Source organism: Heloderma suspectum, chromosome 7, assembly GCF_057233095.1.
Source record: "Heloderma suspectum isolate Gila_16-S chromosome 7, 16-S_ref, whole genome shotgun sequence".
NCBI lineage: Eukaryota > Metazoa > Chordata > Lepidosauria > Squamata > Helodermatidae > Heloderma > Heloderma suspectum.
In genome coordinates, this window is record NC_139464.1 from 107105091 (window position 1) to 107125913 (window position 20823).

Genomic DNA, 20823 nt, shown 5'->3' on the forward strand with positions numbered 1-20823 from the left:
TTTTTTAAGTACATTTTGCATTATGGACAATACACAGCCCTCTTTCTCTGGCAGATATTTTATTACAGACTAATAATACAGTGAGAGCTATTGAATAGTCTGCGACCTAACCCACCCAAGCTAAAATAAGAATCGCCTCAGTAAGAGGTAGTAGAGGTTGATTTTGTGTAAGCACTTAGAGAAGCCTTCCCCAACAGGGTACCAGTTTGGGGAAGGCAGACTTAGCGGTACCATCCCCAGACTTGAATGCTTTCAGTCCTCTCTCCTCCGTGGTTGGTTTTATAAACAGCTTTTATATGGACTCTCATTCCCTGCTCCTACCAAGGGGTCAGGAAGCAAAACAGCCTCGGTGGGCCTTGCTTTGCTGGTTCTAAATGACTGAAGCTGACAGTGCAATTATTTGTGTCATGGAAGGCTTAGAGGACACACCAATGAGGAATCTAGATAAGAATTTTATTGTCTTTCTTAAACCAGAACAGGACACAGCACAGTCCTCACTCTAAACAGATACAGCTAAGTCCAGTGCCAGCTAGTGATTAACCTGTATAATGACACTCTCCACCCACTACGCATGTCTTTTGTTGTTCAGTCGTGTCCGACTCTTCGTGATCCCATGGACCACAGCACCCCAGGCCTTCCTGTCCTCCGCTCTATCCCGGAGTGTGCTCAAGTCCATATTCATTGCATGATGATAGGTGATGCTATCTAGCCATCTCATCCTCTGCCGTCCCCTTCTCCTTTTGCCTTCAATCTTTCCCAGCACCAGGGTCTTTTCCAGGGAATTTTCTCTTCGCATTAGGTGGCCAAAATATTTGAGCTTCAGCTTCAGTATCTGTCCTTCCAATGAGCAGTCAGGGTTGATTTCCTTTAGGATGGAGTGATCTGACCTCCTTGCTGTCTAGTCATAAGTAAACCTCACTGAGTTTAGTGGGCCTTACTCCCAGGTAAGTATGCAGACACAATCTGGCTTCCAGTCACGGAACCAGTTGCCTGCTACCCACAAATAATGGCTCCATTGTGGTACTGCTGTCGTTTCAGATAAAATCAAAATGGAGAGAGGCATATTACCACACAGCTGACTGGTTTTCACCCCACCACACACATCACAATATAAAAGGCAAAATCCTCAAAGTGCAACATTTTGTTTTGTTTCTCTGAATCAGGCAAAGTTGTTCTTTTCTCAGGAAGGTAAGTATGTCCTCTAGCAGTCCTTGTACAACTTTGAAATAACGTGATTAGTGTGAGGAAGACGAAAGAAAAACAAACAATCATTATGCTGCTACGTTTAGAATTGAAAATCTCCCGAAGTTATTGAACCGAAGCTGCAACTAAATGCCATAGTCAGTGACAAGAAAGATCTCATTTTCTGGCTGTCATGTTTTAGAAGGGTGAATGCTGTTTATGTCACTGTGGGGGCAACAGAAAGAAAATTATCTTACCCCACTGAATTACCAACTGCTGCCTGCGCTATAAATGAATGTAACAGATTCCCATTAAGTACAGGAAAGAATGATAAACCAGGTAAAGCAGATTTTATATTGCTAGTGGATTTCCATCTATTCTGAAAGATCTATTCATGGGGGGGGGGGCTGGGGGATACACTTGGTTATGCTCACTGCAGAAAGTAGCATTTTAATCCCTCTTTCCTTGAAATGTCACTCTTTCCTGACTATTCAGGTTTCAGTTGTTGGCAATTCTCTTCCTTACTTTTTTCAAGTTCTGAAGGCATTATGACACTTTAAATCTAATGTGCAGTCCAGACTATTAAATGCTCTCAGAATATGCTAGCCCATGCATATGTGCCCCCCCTCCCCCCTGGTAGTGATTTCATGCTTGGGCTTATTAGATTTCTCCCATTCTTGCAGTATTCCATATTGTACTCATTCTTCAGAGGTACCAAAGCACTTAAAGCTTGGGAAAAGCTGCCTCCATCTAAGGTGTTCTTTTTCAAGGTGGCCATCCCTTTGGCTCAAGAGCACCTGAGCCAGAAAATGGCCAGGTGGTGGTGGTGGGGCAACTGAAGCAAATGAGAAAGGGTTTATTTTTTCCTGGCACACAGCTCTTTAGGTGTCAGGGAAAAAACCCAACCTCTGTAAGGTTTAGCTGTCAGGATGGGACTATAGCCAGCACTATTACCTGGTGGTGGAGGTTTAGTATGTGAAGCTGCACCCCCTTATATTCTGCTAAAAGGCCCCAAGCTCCAAGAAAGCTCCCCAAACTCTCCCATCTGGCAAGTTGGAGCATACCAAGGATGCCCCTCATCAGAGCTGCATGAGATGGAGTATGGTGCTCCCTCACAAGTCAAAGTACATGGTACTCAAGGCTAGTCAAGTTATTGTGACACCTCAGGCAGAAAATTAATTTATGGAGCAATCCTATCTCCCCTACGCAGCGTCTGGAGGACATAGGATTTTTCAGATTCCTGGCTATGTGCTCGAAGACAGGCTCTGAGCTCCGAGCCAGGAAACCACACTCCTTGCCCTTCCCCCTCCCTTCGTAGCCAGCGCAGAGAGAACCGTGCCGCTGCTTCCCTGCGCTCAGTACATGGAGCATGGAGACTGAGGAAAGGAGGTGTTCCTGGGGGCAGGGAGGGGAGGAGGTCAGGGTGGCCGGCGTACGCCTTTTCCTATGGCCGCCCCAGCCTCCTTTCCTCCCCCTCCCAAAGTCTCCGCTAGACAGGCAAAATCACCCATCTAGTTGAAATGCAGCACGGGAGGGTTGAGGTGCCTCCCTTTCTGCATAGGATACGTGGAAGCCTCTGAGTTCAAGAGCTTAGGAGGGTGCAACCCATAGGACTATGCTCTTATTTACTTATAAATATATGAGTTGCCATTCGGCTCAATTACAACTCCCAAAGAGACCTGCAATTAAAACTGAAAAACAATGTTAAAACCTTAAGAAACAATTTATAAAAAATGTAATGCATCACAACAGCAGAGCAGGATGTGGCTATAACCAGAAGCTCCTGGTGGTGGAGATTCAGTATCTGAAGCCCTCTTCAAAACAGAGTGCAGAGCTAATGCATTTAAAATACTAAAAAGCTGACTGGAAAAACAACAACCCACAAACAAAAACAGCCTGCCTAAAACTAAAGGAAGAAGGGGCCAGAGTAACTTAGGGACCTTAGTAGCCTAAAGTTCCACTGGCAAGGTACTGCCACAGAGAAGGCCCTGTCCTGTATTCCCACCAACGTAGCCTCTCATGGTGGTGGGACATAAAGAAGGGCTTCTGAAGAAGATCTTCAACTATGGGCATATGGGATGAGGCGGTCTTTCAGATACCCTGGCTCCAAGTCACAAGTGCAGTTCCCTTTCCCTGGCAGAAAAATAGAAGAATAGAATACTCAATGTAAAAACTTCTTGCCCTTCCATGACACTCCAAACCAGCTGCCTGAAGCAGACTGGTCCTGCACTGGCTTTCTTTGTTGTCTGAACCTGGTGAATGGACAGTACACTCTAGAGGGCACCCTTGAAGTGGACCATGAGCTAATGGTTTGGTTGGACCTGACATACCTTAGGGGGCAGCTGTTCATGATGATCCTATGAAGCCGTTAAGATCAGCCAGGGAAATCCTTGCTGAAGCTGCACTCTGCATCCTGCCCCATTCATTCCATCATCCCAGCACACACAGCTCAACTACCCACTTGCCAAGACGTCCTCTGCTGTCAGCACCAACCTTCCCATTGGGCAGGTGTTGATGAGACGTTGTACACTGTGGGGATAATACAGCAGAGCTGTGCACCTGCCGCTGTACAGCTGTGCAACAGCATGGTGGTCTGAGCCCACAGATCTCGGGAGGGAATGGCTCAGGCACATGCTAAAAACAGTACAGTGGTGACATGGGTTTGGGAGTGGGGGCATCACAGCATGACAGTTCATCTGCTTGGCAGTTATGACAACCTGGGTGACTGTCAGGACCTTCTCTCTTAGTTCTGGCCTGAGTTCTTTTACAAAGGCTGTCAACAACTTTGCCCTTCTGTTCAAACTGTTCTTCTGAAATGGTTGCTCAAATGGCATATGTGACTGAGCTTCGCTGCCAAAGCGAATCTTCAGCTAAAAGGTCCAGACAGAAAGATTTTCCTTCAGGTAAAGGTTCCAGACATGCAATGGCCTGCAAGGGCCAGCAACAAATAAAAGTGGTCAGCCTCTCAAGCAGAAGCACAATTAATTTCCTCAGGGAATTAATCATCACGTGCTGTGCGTATTACCTTGGTTACTGGCCATTTTCCTAGGGTTGGGGGAGCTGCTAGGGGGCGTTGCACCAGGTTGGAGAGAATTTGTCTGACTCCAGGAGTCTAAAATGGGCAACAGAAGAACATCAGCCTCCAAACTGGGATGACTGTGATACAGCTGACAACGGGACATGAGATCATGCCAGAAGGGAAGACCGCACTGTGAACGATGAGATGGGGTTGGGAATATGAGGCTTTTGGCCAGCTAAGGTGCACAACGTATATACTAGGAACAGAAGGCAAAGGCTAAGGATGTAAATAGGGGCAGGAAAGGCTGAATGGGGCAGAGTAGGCAGAAGAGGTTAGAAAACATGTCTGCTTAATCCAACTGCTCAGTAAAGTGAACAAGTGGCAAGTCTGTCCTAGACAGGACCTCTTCACATGTGAATGTGAGAAGCAGACACATTTGAAAACACATGTAACATATCTGTGCACTTCTTAGAAAATAGGATTGGCCACAGTTCCCTGTTGAATGTACTGTTTGTTGCTATATACTATATAGTATATAGTGTGTGAAATGGCCCACAAACAGTAGACTTTGGGATGCCAAACACAGATCCACATATCATAACTTGTTCCTCACGTTGCAAAGAAATTAACAGACTGATTTCATGGAAATTATGATTTCAGGCCTGATGTTGGGTTTTTAAAACACACATATACTCTGATGATGACTCCTTAAATATTTAAGACTGAAAAAATCATATATCTGTAGTTTAGACGTTAGTATACTGGCTAGTTAACAGAAATAAGCACCAGTCCCATTTCTAATTGTTTTTGTTTGGTTTGTGTTTAGCTCATACCCTACTGAACGGGTATGAGTTAAAAACTCATGCAATTACATCTTTCCCCAAAGACCTAATAGTCTTGATGTTTATTTCATATGTCTGCACTCTGTTGGTCACACCATGGATATCAGCAAGACAGCTAGCAAGTTGATGGCATATGTGGTGGTAGTGGTGATCGCTGGGAGAACACAGAACAATATAACATGGAACGCAGACAGAGTGATTCATGACTATTGCAGTTCTGTGACAGTTTTACTTTTCTACTTTCTATAAACAAATAAAATACTTTAGTATTTTAGAGGAACACTGAAACACAAATATTTTCTATGTTTTCTTTTAAAAGTCAAAACTATTTTACATGTGATTTGTCCTTGGTTGAATCTCACCCCTTAATAAACCACATTTTGTTTCCCCTTAAAAAAAACCCATACCTGTGGGTAGCACCTTTCTTCTCACAGTTAGATTCACTTGCCCATTTCGAGCTGCATTATGCATGAGATCAATCACATATCGGTGGGTTTTGCCAGCCACTGGAATTCCATCTACATAGACCAACTCATCACCAGGATGTAGGCGGCCATCTCTGTCCGCTGAGCCCATGGCAATTACTGCTCCAATTAGAATCTAATTAAGAGCACAAAAGTAGTGTGACAAACATAAATCCTTGGTAAGGCAACAAACAAATTCCAGCATGTTTCTAGAGATGAGTGGATAGAACTTTCCTTTGCTCCATTTCAGAGTGGCATTTGAGACACTTCTCCTAGAATGCCATCCTTCACATAAGCCAATGAGAAACATCCCAAATTATTTGCAGTAACTGTAGCAATTCGTAGTAATTAAAGTGGGTAGCATCGAACTGTGCCTCAATGCTAGGACTAATGACTTTGTGTTGCATAAACCAACACTTGTGTGACGTAGCTAGCACTTGCTAGGGCAATGGGAGAAAGTGGAAATCTGCTGCTGAATTTTAGTAGCAAATCACCACTTTTTCCCATTGCCCTAGCAAGCCCTAATTATGTTGCGTAAGCATTTGTTTATGCTTGTGTAACATCATTAGTGCTAGTGCTGGAGCACTGTTGGATACTAGGCTTAATTTTTCGTAAAGAACAATGAGATTCATAATCCAAACGGCAATGAATTTGCAAGAATTACAGTGATGGCTATATTATTCTGAGAAGGTACACTCCTAAAATTTTAAAATATATGTACATGATCATGAAATTAAGAAATCTTGAATAATTAAGGACACTGCAGGCACCAATGTTTTCAGGACAAGGCTACCTGTTTGCTTTTAAAGGGGACTTATACACAACTTCTAAACCCCCAATGAAGCAATAGGATTTTAAGGGTTCTAGTTTAATAAGGAATTAGAAGGTCAACGTAGAAGCTACTGAATTGATTTCATGGTAAGAGAATTATAATGGCCTGATGTCCACTTTGCATATCCCTTGCCATATTCATGCGATAACGTATCTCTTGTTGTATAATGTCAGTTAGAGATGTTTGCTCATAAAGAAGTTGCTGGTCCTTGTAGAGGGGAAATAAATGTTTTGAAAAGTGTTTTGTATTTTTTTGGCATTTCTTTTAATTCTAGATCCAATTCACACAATACATCCTGGCTCTTGTTTTGTTTCCCTCTCACTCAGGCAAGTGGACTGTTCATTATTATAATGTGGGAGCTGGAAATCCAAGGAGATCAACTCCAGAAATTCCTGCCACCTATTAAATAAAATAAAGGCAATAGCATCATAGAAGCCCACTAGCATTCCATCAGCCCCAGTATTCCTGACCATTGGTCATGTTGACTGGGACTGATGGGAGTTGAAGTCCAAAACATATGGATGGCACTTTGTGCCGTATCCAGTGGGGTGTAACCACCAATGTAAATTACGTTGCAGTAGCGTAAACTACTTTAGCACAACACCTATACTGTTAGGTAGCATGGCAATTTCCCCGGGAAATCGTTTCCCCAGCTGTATCAGTGGCAAATATGCTAGCATTACCATTTAGGATCAGAAAGCCAACTTAAACTAGCTCAGTTCTGCACTGAAAATATGTACATTTTTATTTTCTCATTCTACAAAGGTTTATTTATGAAACACTGATTTCAGTTCAATTGTACACCCTGAGGCATAGAGGAATGACATTTTACATGTCATTCCTCTCTACATAGAGGAATGACATTTTAAAACAAAACAAAACACGCCTTTCCTATTTTTTTCTAAGATCCCATATGTTTATTCTCCCATGCTGAAGAATCCAAACCTCTGTTTGAAAAACAAAGCCAGAAGGATAAAAAAGAAATGAAAGTTTCCCCTTTAGTCTTTGTTACTAAGTGCAGAGAAGAAGAACTAAGGACGGCTTCTCCAGCACGTCTCTGGCCTTACTTGATAGGAAAGTTAAGCAGCTAGTGGGACAGAATAAGGTTGTGGCCAGACAAGTTTTCATGCGCAATTTAATTTCTCTTTTTTTCTTTGCTGTGCCAGTACAAAATTTTGTGTGTTCCCAAATCATGCAGTTGCTCTCCTTCTGCAATTATAATCTTGGATGTTAGGGTTTCCTCCTAAAATTATGCTGAATTTGTGCAAATACAGCCATGCCACAGCATTCAAACATCATTACAACCAGTATGCGCCCCACACCCGTAGTATAAGAATTCACAAAGGACTGGTTCAGACATGGTTTATTAGACCGATAAAAGTCTGTGTGCCTGAATGTTCCATCTTTCCTCCTTTTTCTGGTGTGGCATAATTTCTGGTGTGGATTTGATCAAATCCTGGTTTTGTATTTTGGTATGTAAGTAGATTAGGCCACAGTTTCCCAGTTTGGATGTAACAGGAAACTGTGTTTTAATAAACCATGATAGAAGCACCAAAGCTAGGAGTGCTAGGGGAGGAGAGAGAGGGACTGGGGGAGGCGAAAATAGATCATGCAGACACAAGGGTCAATTTCAGTCTAATATAAACCATGATTTATTAGACTGAGATCTTTATGTTTGAACTTGGCTGAAGTTGCTAGTTAGATGGATGTATGAATGTAATGGTATGTAATAGCTATGTCCATTCCTGGAACATGTGGACCTGGTAACAGTGGTGAACGTGCTGGTAACCTCTAGGCTTGATTTCTGTAATGTGCTGTATTTGCGGCTGCCTGAATATTTACTTCAGAAACTTCAACTGGTACAAAATATGGCAGCCAGATTGGTCTCTGGGACATCCTGTGGAAACCATATTACACTGGTTTTAAAATCTTTACACTGGCTGCCAGTTTGTTTCTGAGCAAAATATAAAGTGCTGGTTCTTACCTTTAAAGCCTTACATGGTCTAGGTCCAAGGTATCTTAGGGAGCGCCTTCTCCCCTATGTCCCAGTCCGCCACCTAAGGTCCCCTGAGGACTATATGTGGCTGGCTAATGTGAGAGTGGCAGCCACGCACAAGAGGACCTTTTCCTTTGCCGCCCCTCAGTTGTCGAATGACCTGTCAGTTGAAATGCGCCTGTTGACCTCTTTGGTCTTTAAGCAGGCCTTCCCTTTTTAGAACTCTTGTTCCTTTTGCTGACTTTTGTATACTGTTTTTAGGCTGTGTTGTTTTAAGTTGTGGTGTTTTACTGTAGGATTTTTTAAAAATTGTTTTTAGTTCAAAGTTGTTTTTAGATATATGTTGTTTGTATGTATTGTCCGTATGCTTTTATGTAAATAGTTTTTAATCTTTGTATACTGTATTTTAATGTTTTAACTTTTGTAAACCGCCCAAAGAGCTTTAGCTATGGGGTGGTATATAAATGTAATAAGTAATAATACATAAATAATGGTAGAAACTGCAAAAGAGAGGCTCCGACCATGAAAAGGGGGAGGGGGAATATACAACTTCTATACGCAGGAAAGTATCCCTTTAAGGACTACAACCTTTTACATGAAAACAAACAAAACAAAACAAAAATGAGTCATAGGTCCAAAATTAGTCATGGTCTAAATCTACCAAGCCACAAGTCTTGGTAGAGACCTGGGTCCCCTTCTCTTTGTGTTTTTTGGTAGCAAGTACCAGAATAATAACCAAACATCCTACAAGTTTAGGTACATGGTAAGCTGTACTTTTTCTTTGCATGGCATGACTAAACACAGAAAACACTTTGACATTTCTATTTTGATGCCATAGTCTTTTACTATATGATCAATGAAAGTCATTGTGCTGTGTATTTCAGAATGCACTGTGTATCATTTCAGGATGTGTGTTGAATGATTTCAAGAATGAATGATATGAATAATAGTCAATTTCAAATCTCAGAATTAATGGATTGGATCCAGATTTAGTCATACTTACAGCAGACCCAGTGAAATCAATGGGTCTACTTTAAATATGGCTAAATCTGGATCCAACTCGCTATATTCACTATATTTATCCAGCAAATATTTCTCAGTGTTACATATCAAAGCATGATATTCATTCGCTCCCACAAAGTTCGAATGTTATATTGTTCGTGTTGTTGTCAAGGCCTTGACCATCCGCAGAAGCAAATCATATCCTCTAAGTCAATAATTGGAAGATGTCAAGAAAAAAAGGCCCTGTGTAAAAGGCTGGAGAATATAATCTCGGTAACTTAATACAGACTGATTTCCAATGACAATTTGTAGATGGAAATGCTGATAGCTCAAGAGACCTGTCTTTTTCACTGTTTGAACGAGAAAAATTGCCATTCCAACATGACCATTATATGAAGTGATATTTTTCTGACAGATACAAAGCTACCAAAGCTATGAAGTGGAAAATCATGCAGAAGCAACTCACTGGCTGTCCAGGTTCATCTCCTCCAAGTATTCTGAACCCAAATCCAGATTCCATTCTCCGAAGATGAACATCCAACTCCTTGTAATCTGGACCTGGTACAAAATAACATCTCATTGAATTGCAATATGTTTTGTTTTTTTCCGTACAAAACCTAACGCCCCCATGTTGAGTTTGTTAAATGAAACATGACAGACCCACCAGAGCCAATGCAATGAGACTGAACATGTTGAATGCAGACAGGCAGAACATACAGACACTTGAATATGAAGATCAATCTGAAAATTAGGATATGCAGGAAGGTGACTGAATCTGAAGTAGAAATCTGCTACAAGTAGATTGTTCTGCATTCTAAGGATTGTATCCAATGGTGTCATTCAACTAGAGCAAAGCTTCGACCACTTGCGGAATCCCCATTTTCATCCTTGTGTAAGTGTCAAATCCAATATTTTGAGTCTGCTTGTGCAAACCATTGCTCAAGGCAGTGCATAACTTTATTATGAAATCATTAGGCAAGATGTTACTCGTCTTCATTGTTCTGATAGCGGTTGTGCAGCCGCTAGCAGAGCAACACCAGCTCTTTTTCTCCCCACTGGCGTAACATTAGATGTATCCCTAAATATGAACTTGCGTGTTCGTAAGAACCACTTCCATTTTTCTTGCAAGGAAATAGTCTCTGCTTAGGGAAACATGGGTTTACCAATGTAATGTTCAAAGTGGCTGGAAGTACCATTGACTTTAATGGCACTTACTTCTGACGTGCATGTGCTTGGCGGCATTCTCGGAATTGCTGGTAACAAGGCACAGATGGCTTCCTGCTGCTGTTTTTCCATTATTTCCCCACCATAGTGGATGTCACAAGAATAAGAGATGAGTTCTGTTGGATCAGAGCAATAATTCATCCAGTCCAGCATCCTGTTTTCTACAGTGGCCAATCAGATGCCTCTAGGAAGCCCACAAGCAGGACATGAGGGCAATAGCACCCTCGTGCATGTGTTCCCCAGCAACTGATGCTTGGAGGCTTACTGCCTCCGAAACTGGGACTTGATAGCCTCATCCTCCATGGATTTGTCTAAGCCCTTTTTAAAGCCATCTAAGTCAGTGGCCATCACCACATCCTGTGGTAACAAATTCCATTATGCATTGTCCTTTGAAATAAATGTAAATTCTTTTCTATTCCTTATTCATTTTTAATAATTATTTGTTATTGGGAATATTACAGAAAGATCATTTGTTTTAAATTATTTGTATACAATTACCTCAATTTTTTATTTTTTTTCCATTATCAACTCACTATATTCTAGGTTCTTTTATATAGATAGATAAGATGATAGATAGATAGATAGATAGATAGATAGATAGATAGACAGACAGACAGAAAATAGAGATATTTCTGTATGTGAAATGCACAAGATTATTTTTAATAACAATTATTTTAACCCATATATATATACATATACACACACACACATACATATACATACACACACACACACACACACACACACTTTTATTTATTTACTTAAAACTAGGGAGGGTTTTTTTAGCACCTGATACCTGCTGCAAATTCTGTACTTGAAAATGCACATCAAGGAATAACAAGTCTGCTAATATATGTTAGAGTGGGGAAGCTTTTCCTGTCCTCATTGCCAATACCTCCGTCTTGACAAATGATGGTCTACAACATCATTGATTTTTCAGACTGAATATATGAAACAGCACATGACAAATCATCAGATTCACTCTAAGCCACATAAATGAAAAAGCTGCTGTGTAAAGTACAAATTTTGCATAACCTCTGCTAAGAAGTTTTATGATCACTGTCATTACTGCCATCTGTATAAACAGATTGAGGGACAAACTAACTGCATTTAAACCTGGTTCTTTCCCAATTATATATGGAGCAGGAGTTGGGACTCTGATTTTAACAACAAAATAGGTTTATACGTGGGGGATGCTCCCTAATGTATCTCTCCACAGCTTTTCTCCTCAGGCACTTTCCCCTTAGCCTGGCTCCAGTAGCAGAAATGAACCTGGCTGGGAAAAAATGGCAAATTTTTGAGCTCTGTAGTTGAAGAGAGGCTACTGGGAGAAAGGTTACTGAGAAATAAGCTAAGGGAGGGGGGAACTGAGCATCCCTCACAAATGTACCCCACTTTTCCCAAGACTACAGCAGATCTGGATTGAAACACAGGAAACTGGTACCATCGCATCTTGTTTGGACCTGAACTATTATAACGTTGGCTTAAATGCATTTGAAGTGCTTTACAGTGTGAACACTTTTATAAACAATGAAAATTGCAGACAATAAATAAGACTTTAGGATGTAAATGTTGCAGTATGACGTACAATTTTTTTTAAGGCACCAATTTAACATTCATTTTGCAGGCGAGGGAATGATGCTGAAATGGGCTTCTAGATTAGCAGATTTCTGTAGAGATCACTTTAAGACTGTTCTTAATATTCACAGACCTATAATGACCATCTAATTAGGTAATAGTTTTGATAACTGAATGACTCATTCAGCAGTATCATATGGTGCAGTCCCATCAGACTACAGGTGGGATGCTGCAGTTCTGAATACTACCGGATGTAAAAAAACAAAATACTTCCCTGCAAGTAGAAAACATGCAGGAAGAAGTGTTCTGTCCTGTCTCTCTGATGTGCTAGCTTTCTACAAGCAGAAGGGTTTTTTTTAAAAAAATATCCATGGAAGATCATTACAAAATGTTGCACCAGGTTAAAATTTGGAGTCTGAAGTAGTATAGATGAGGGACAACTCTACCATGTGATATTGTTGAATGCATAAACCAAGTATGATATTACTATGTGTTCTGGACAAAATGTTCAAGCTACTGTTATACATACACTCAATCCTACCTATCCTACCACCAAATTAGTTCAGGTGCATTTATTTTTAGAACATATTTCACAATTACTTTAACTCAAATGTGTGCTTGCATGTATACATACTACCATTCATTACTGCATTGGGAAGATCAGTCTAGATGATATTGCTCCAGAGAACAAAAACTTTCCTTTTTACTAAACAGCAGTTATTCATGGCTACCTATACACTCCATTCCACATCACAATAGTAAAATGTGAATGAATTCCTTGAAGCCTCATCCTCACCCTTTGGAGTTAGCAAATAACCACTGCAGGATATTTTCTGATATTTGTGCTGGTGGGATTCTTCTACCTCAAGTCTGGGAAATTTGTGGCCCTACGGATGTTGTAGTCCTCCAATTCCATCCTGCCCCAGCCAGCATGGATGGTGGCAGTTGCAGTCCAATAACTTCTGAAGGGCAGAAGTTTCCCCTCCCTATGCTATTGTGATCATTAACAGTTCCTATGTGATTGTATCATATTAGGGTTGAGCACTGACATTATCTGTCCCAAAGAAAATCCACATCAATTTTTCAGGAAAAGTTTACAAGTACGAGACCAAAGGACTCTAGTTTTCTAACGGCATATGTTTCCTGAAAAGCTCTGATATAAAGCTTCTCATATGTGTTCTTGAGCATGTATCATTCCAAGCACTCTCCAGTGAATGAAAATGTTATATCACAAATGGCTGGAAGCCTGGCATTTTATGTTGGCTTTTTAAAAAGGGGGCATTCCATCCAAATCACCTAACTGGTACACAGGGGTTGCATCACTGTCATGGATTTTTTTGAAATTTTGTGAAGTCTTTTGTGGGGACAGGGCCACACATTTCCCAAAAATTGTTCAAGGTCCCATTTCCTGTAATGTATTTGCTCATCCTTTCCCCCATAGAATGAGATGCACACATTCTACTTATATGGTCTGTCTGGAAGTAGAGCATGACCAATATCAACAAATATTAAAATATTTTTAAAATGTAATGGATTCTAACATCAAAATGAGTTTCCTTGGAGTTGCTCTAAACACATCCCAAACTACCACAAAAGTATAATTTTGAACATTATAGTATCTTGCACATGCTGACTTGAGGTGACAAAAGTAGGGTATGTTTGGATTTTTCAGAAATTTGATAGCCCAAAACTTCCTGTTTCCATGGGAATATCGTAATGAAATGTGACAGACGAATTGATCGCTAGTAGGTGAATCAACTTCACGAAGTCATGACTGAATCTGTTGTTGTTCAATCGTTAAGTCGTGTCCGACTCTTCGTGACCCCATGGACCATAGCATGCCAGGCCTTCCTGTCCTCCACTCTCTCCCGGAGTGTGCTCAAGTTCATATTAATTGAAACAGTGATGCTATCTAGTCATCTCATCCTCTTCCATCCCCTTCTCCTTTTGCCTTCAATCTTTCCCAGCATCAGGGTCTTTTCCAGGGAGTTTTCTCATTGCATTAGATGGCCAAAATATTTGAGCTTCAGCTTCGGTATCTGTCCTTCCAATGAGCAGTCAGGGTTGATTTCCTTTAGGATTGACTGATCTGACCTCCTTGCAGTCCAGGGGACTCGTAAGAGTCTTCTCCAGCACCACAGTTCGAAAGCATCAGTTCTTCGGTGCTCAGCCTTCCTTATAGTCCAGCTCTCACAGCCATACATTACTACTGGGAAAACCATAGCTTTGATTAGACGGACCTTTGTCGGCAAGGTGATGTCTCTGCTTCTTACTATGCTGTCTAGGTTGGCCATAGCTTTCCTCCCAAGGAGCAAGCGTCTTTTAATTTCATGGCTACAATCACCGTCTGCGGTGATCTTGGAGCCCAAGAAAATAAAATCTGTCACTGCTTCCATTTCTTCCCCTTTGATATGCCAGGACGTGATGGGGCCAGATGCCATGATCTTACTTTTTTTAATGTTGAGTTTCAAACCAGCTTTTGCATTCTCCACTTTCACCCTCAACAAGAGGCTCTTTAGATCCACTTCACTTTCTGCCATTAAGGTGGTATCGTCTGCATATTTGAGATTGTTGATAATTCTCCCGGTAATCTTAATTCCGACCTGTGATTTATCCAACCCAGCGTTTCTCATGATGTACTCTGCATATAAGTTAAATAAGCAGGGTGACAATATACAGCCTTGTCGTACTCCTTTTCCAATTTTGAACCAATCGGTTGTTCCATGTCTGGTTCTTACTGTTGCTTCTTGACCCTTGTACAGGTTTCACAGGAGACAGGTAAGGTGGTCTGGTAGTCCCATCTCTTTCAGAATTTGCCAGAGTTTGTTGTGATCCACACAATCAAAGGCTTTAGCGTAGTCAATGAAGCAGAAATAGACATTTTTCTGGAATTCTCTTGCTTTCTCCACGATCCAGCGAATATTGGTGATTTGATCTCTAGTTCCTCTGCTTCTTGATCTTACATTCCAGGTTCCTAAACCATATTGTTCATTACAGCATCGGACTTTCTTTTCACCACCAGACACATCCACAGCTGAGTGTCCTTTTGGCTTTGGCCCAGTCACTTCACTCTTTCTGGGGCTACTTGGAAATTCCCCAGTAGTATATTGAACACCTTCCGACCTGAGGGGCTCATCTTCCGGCGTCATATCTTTTAGCCTTGTGATACGTTCCATGGGGTTTTCTTGGCAAGAATACTGGAGTGGGTTGCCATTTCCTTCTCCAGTGGATCACATTTTGTCAGAACTCTCCACCATGACCTGTCTGTCTTGGGTGGCCCTGCACGGCATAGCTTATGGCTTCACTGAGTTACGCAAGCCCCTTCGCCACAACAAGGCAGTGATCCATGAAGGGGCATGACTGAATCTACTTGCACACAAAAGATAATGGGCACAGAAATTCTTGAAAAATTAGAAATTTGCTAAATGTTTGGCCATTAATAACTGCTATATTTCTGCAAATTTTGGCACCCAGCACTTTATATTCTTGGAAGAGATCCTGAAGTTCAAAAATGAACCCTTCATGACTGCTTTAGGTAGAATACATCTCATTCAATGAGAAAAAAAAAAAGATAAGCACATGTTGTATGGGAAATAAGAACTCGAACAATTTTTTAAGGAGGTGTGTGGGCCTGTTCCCAGTAATTTTTTTTTAAAAAATGGCTGTAGAAATACTTCAACATATATTGAACTCTGCAAAATTTCAACAAAATCCATGACAAGGATGTAACCCTTGTTTGTTGATTTGACATGGAATGACCGCACAGTAATGCTTAAAAGACAAGAATATCTTAAAGCATTTAACAGAGAAATTTCAAGGGACGGACTTTGCTTGAGATATTGTTAATAAACAACAGCAAGATCTGACATAGGCCTTGGGTATGAAAATGCTACTGAGTGTTTCACAGCACACATCTGAATAATTTCTTACGGATTAATGCAGAAATTTGTGTTGTATGAATTGAGGCCTCACACTGCGAATAAAGCAATGTTTCAGGGGGATTAACCTTTCACAAAGAATGAAACTAGAAATACTGCATTATACATTTCTGCACTTGAATCTTGTCTGCATTTTAATCAAAAGAAATTGAGAGCCTCATAAAAAGGAATTATTACCTGTGTTTATTCAGTTTTCCTGAAAAAACAACATCCTAGCACAAGAAGCACTCTAGGCAAAGACTGGGCTTTTTATAGCATACAACACACTGGTTACACACTACTAATAATAAGTAGCGATAAGAGGAGACAGGCCTTTCATCTTTGTCTGAGAGATGAAACATGAAGGTGGGAGATGTATAATTCCATTTCAAATGCTTAAATATTTTTGGAAAAGCAGTGGATGGGATCTAAAGATTCCCTTCATCTGATGGAAGGCGCTTCCTCCATCCTAGAAAGACTCCTCTTCGAGGAATCTCCTTCTGTCCGAAAAAAAGGGAACCTTTTGATCGAATCCAATGGCTTGTATCAAGACTTAGTCATACTTCGAGAAGACCCATTGAAATCAATGGAACTTAATTTAGCCTTAACTAACTTAAGTCCCAATGATTTCAATGGGTCTACTTTAAATGTGCCTAAGTCTGGATCCAACCCAATGCTTTCAATTCAGGAAAAGAGGAAATATTGCAGAAAAAGATTAAGGGTGCAATCCTATGGGGGATAGGCGGCTGCCGACGAACTCAGAAGCGACCGCCTATCCAGTGCAGGGAAGCAGAGGTATGGAGGGGATCGTTCTGTCTGTGCTTCTCCTGCCCTACATTTGTGGCTAGACAGCTGCTTTTGGATGTCCAGCTGCGGGAAGAGGGAGAGGGGGAGGAGGCTGCTGGACGACACATAGGATGTGTTGTACTGGCATTTCCGCCTTCCCACCCTGGAACGCCCCCCAGAACACCCCGTTTTGGCCGTGTTGTGTTTCAGAGCGCGGGGCTGTTCTGCACTGCCTGCAAGGCAGCATGGAAGGAGGGGGGGAAGGACAGTTCTCCAGGAACTGACTTCAGAGTGCGGGCTCTGAGGTCGGTTCCCAGGAAACCAGATATCCTATGGCCGTCTAGCTGCTGACTAGCAGCTATAGGATTGCTCCCTCAGAGCATTTTAACCCCATGCCTCCCCCACGGGAAAGTTGAAGGCCAACCTGTAGGCTTAGGTTAGCTTTGTGAACTTTCGGCAAGCGTCATGTAGTGGCTGCATAGTAGGCAGCAATTCAGGAGTGCCACTTTTTCAAACCTGGGGCTTCAGCATGGAGGTGCCAGGGGAAAAGGGGGGCGGCAGCCTTAGCTTATTCCAATGTGTGCCATGACTATTTATTGACCTGGTTCACACGTCACGATAAGCCATGGTGAATTATCACTTGCACGCTTGCAAACAACAGAAAAATAAAGCCACCGAACCCATTTGTGCAGTAAGTACAGCCATACCCCCACAGCAATTACACCCATACTCCTGCAGTAATCACACCCACCTGCCCTAATAGCTCCCTCTCATTCAGCTGCTACTTTTGGATTTTGGGGTCAAGGGAAGGAAGGAAACTGACAAGTGTCAGCTCAAGGCATAATACAGTGAGAGGATGAAATTGATAAGTGGGATTTCAACACATACAGAGGGGATATGGATCTGTACTGCTGATAAGACAAAAGAAAGTAAATAGGAGACAGGCAAATGTGTGCGCTTGCAAACAACAGAATAATAAAAATAACTCCCCAACCCATTTGCATACTTCAGCAGCACTGAAAAAGCTGCAAACAGAAAAATTGCTCAGAAAAAGGGTAGCAATCAGAGTGGGGTGGGAAGCTGGAAGTTTCCCTCCATAGGGACGAGGATAAGAGAGGGGTTGTGCCACAAAGGGCATTGGGATACGTGCAGGGAGCACTGAGGGAGAAAAAAGGCACAGCAAGCTGCAGAGCACCTGACTGCCTGTCAGGAATAACGTGGGTTAGCAAGCCAACAAACAACCTGCTGTGGCTTATTTTCAGGGTGGCTTATTATCACATGCAATCTTGCCTATTGCCGAAATTTGTGTACATTCTTTTGGAGATAATGGGTTGGATCCACCCCTTGCACAAGTGGATGCCCACTTGACTCTGCTTGTGCAACAGGACTTCCACATCCTCTCCTCCCCCCCCTGCAGTCTCCTATGCATGCCCCAAATCTGCTCTGGAGGATCCCTCAACACTCTGGGGCAGATCTGGGGGGTAGACAAGGGGCTGCAGGGGTGAAAGTGGAAATCCATTCTGCCAGCAGTTCCCTTCCACTAATGGGATGGCACCATTGGATACAAACCAATGAAACTTACCCATAACCCCAAGTATTTTCAGGGTATTGTTCCTAATGTGAAGCCCATCAGGGCACAGCTACCATTTAAGACTATTATGGTTGGAAAGTAAAAGCATTAAAATAAAGGAATATGACACTTCAAGAGGAAAAGACTGCATCCTTACACAAGAGACTGAAGCGTATAGATTAGGGAATCAGGAGAGTACATGTAATTTTTTTTTTCATTTCCGCAGGAAGGTCAGCCTAAATTGTTGTGTGTGTTTAAATAATGGTTAACACAAACACCATTTCCCTGGCATATGTTATTAAGATTATTGGCCTAATGAGAATGAACATAGAAATGGTTAATGTTCTTTGAGGATTAAAAAATCAGAAAAAGAACACTAGCTCTTTCTCACAGTGGGTGTGTATTAGATGAAAACTGTCTGCCCAGTTAAGCACAAAAATAAAAAGCTATATTATGGAGAATGGTGATTGGACACTCATGATCGACCATGCCCCTGAGCCATGATTAAAAGAAGTACAGTCACTTAAACATAACATGAAGAACAGTTATGTTACAGCACAACGAAAGCTGAAGAATACTTGCCAGAGGAATCCATTCGAAAACCAGTCCTGGGCGGCACTTGCTCTGAATAGGAAAACGTGGAGTTAAAGGTGAAATAAATTTATCCAGACATCTGAATATACAATACTGCTTTCCCTGCTTTGATATGAAATCTCTAACCCTTAATGCTGTACCTTTGAACAAGCCACTTGTACCTCTCATACTTATGTGTCCAATTTTAGGTAAAATCTCTCTTTCCCTAGATAAATTCCATGAGGGGTGGGGGAATTGGATAACAACTTCAATTCAATATCATGGCAGCTGTTCATCATTGATATTATGCGGTATTGGTAGACATTAGTTTAGAAAGGTGACCATATTTTGTTTGTAAATGACAGCCTTTAAAGTTACTGAAATACCTCACATGAAAAGAACCTGCCCTGTCAAATAAATTTTCACAAATGTTTGATAGATGCATATGCTATTGGACACACTTGGACAAGAAATAAAAGCCCATACTTAAACGCTATTTATTTGAACAATTTCTGGGTTTGGCTGACTGATATAGAACTGCTTCTTTTGTACAAACTGAAATACTAATGCCTGAGGAGAAAGTCAGACAACCAATGCATCTTCATTAGGATGCTGTGGTATCCCTGGGTTCATCCTGAGAGTCCTGACTCCTTCTTATCCTGGCATCTGGAGGTCACTAGGTAAATTAGATATGCAGTGTAATCCTATGTTTTGCTACTCAGACTTAAATCCCAGAGGGTTCAATGCCATTAACTTTCAGAAAAGTGCATATTGGTCAGCAATCAAAACAGGTGTTTAGTTATTCCTGCTTTACAGTTAGGACTAAATCCATTCATAGGGTACAATCCTATACGCACATAGGGTTGGATCTAGATTTATGCTGGATCAACTGCACTGATGGAAGTAGACATTCCCAGCCACTCCTTCCCATGGCAGCCCCTCTAGACTCCTGAAAATGCTATACAAAGAGTCAGGAGACCAAGCTGAATGGAATGTTGTATGGTGTGGGGGGAGAGGGGATCCCTCCTAAGTCAGGTGGAGGGACATTCTGTTCATGGAGCCCTACCTCTCATAAAAGGTCCGTTCCTCTTGAGGAAGGCAGATCCTAGATCCAACCCTTTCCCTGAGAATAAGTTCCATTGAACTCAATGGCTCTTACTTCTGAATAGATGTGTATAGGATTGCACTGTACACCACATTAAAATCGTTGGCTGCCATTACCCATGGAGACCACTTTTACTGTCAGGATTGGGTGCTTCACTTAAGAGATCTGACTTAGGTACAAAGTTACAACTGGCCAGCTGCCAATCTCTAATCACTGTACTCCTCACCTCAAAGGGTGTACTCCTCACCTCAAAGGTACAGTTTCTTGATAACTTGGCCAAAAGGACTAACATGAATCAAATAAGCTTGGTAGAATCCCACCACGTCAGAAAATGCAGGTTGGCTTAACCAAGAAGTTAGGTTTATTAATAAACACAACAAGCACATGATTTCAGAAATAAAGAGCATAAAGTTGTTTCTAGTTTAATTTATTTTCCCTAGATTAGTCTTACCCAACCTGGTGCCTTCCAAATGTGTTGGAATACAGCTGGCTGGGGGATTATGGGAGTTGTAGTCCAACACATGTGGAGGGCACCAGATTGAGAACGGTTGACCTAGGTAGTATAATAGGTAGACACTCCTATTGTATCAGGGGTGGCCCTCCAGACGTTTTGGCCTACAACTCCCATCACAGCCAATGGTGAGGGATGATGGGAGTTGTAGGCCAAAACATCTGGAGGGTTGCAAGTTGTTTACCTGTGTATTATACCTTGCTTGGTCACAAAAACAAAAGG

General features: G+C 41.6%; 1 protein-coding gene across 3 annotated transcripts in view; it reads right to left on the reverse strand.

Moving 5' to 3' along the window:
* The window catches only part of MAGI2 (membrane associated guanylate kinase, WW and PDZ domain containing 2), a 977993-nt gene that overhangs the window by 94848 nt on the left and 862322 nt on the right, over positions 1-20823 (reverse strand). For 2 of the 3 annotated variants that reach the window (XM_084811512.1, XM_084811513.1), the window contains 3 exons: positions 18995-19036; positions 9804-9895; positions 5451-5643 (listed from right to left, as the gene is read on the reverse strand). In XM_084811512.1, coding sequence (XP_084667638.1) covers positions 5451-5643; positions 9804-9895; positions 18995-19036 — 327 coding nt within the window. Of the gene's footprint in view, positions 1-4207; positions 4295-5450; positions 5644-9803; positions 9896-18994; positions 19037-20823 lie in introns of all 3 variants that reach the window. The other variant, XM_084811511.1, reaches the window with a different exon arrangement.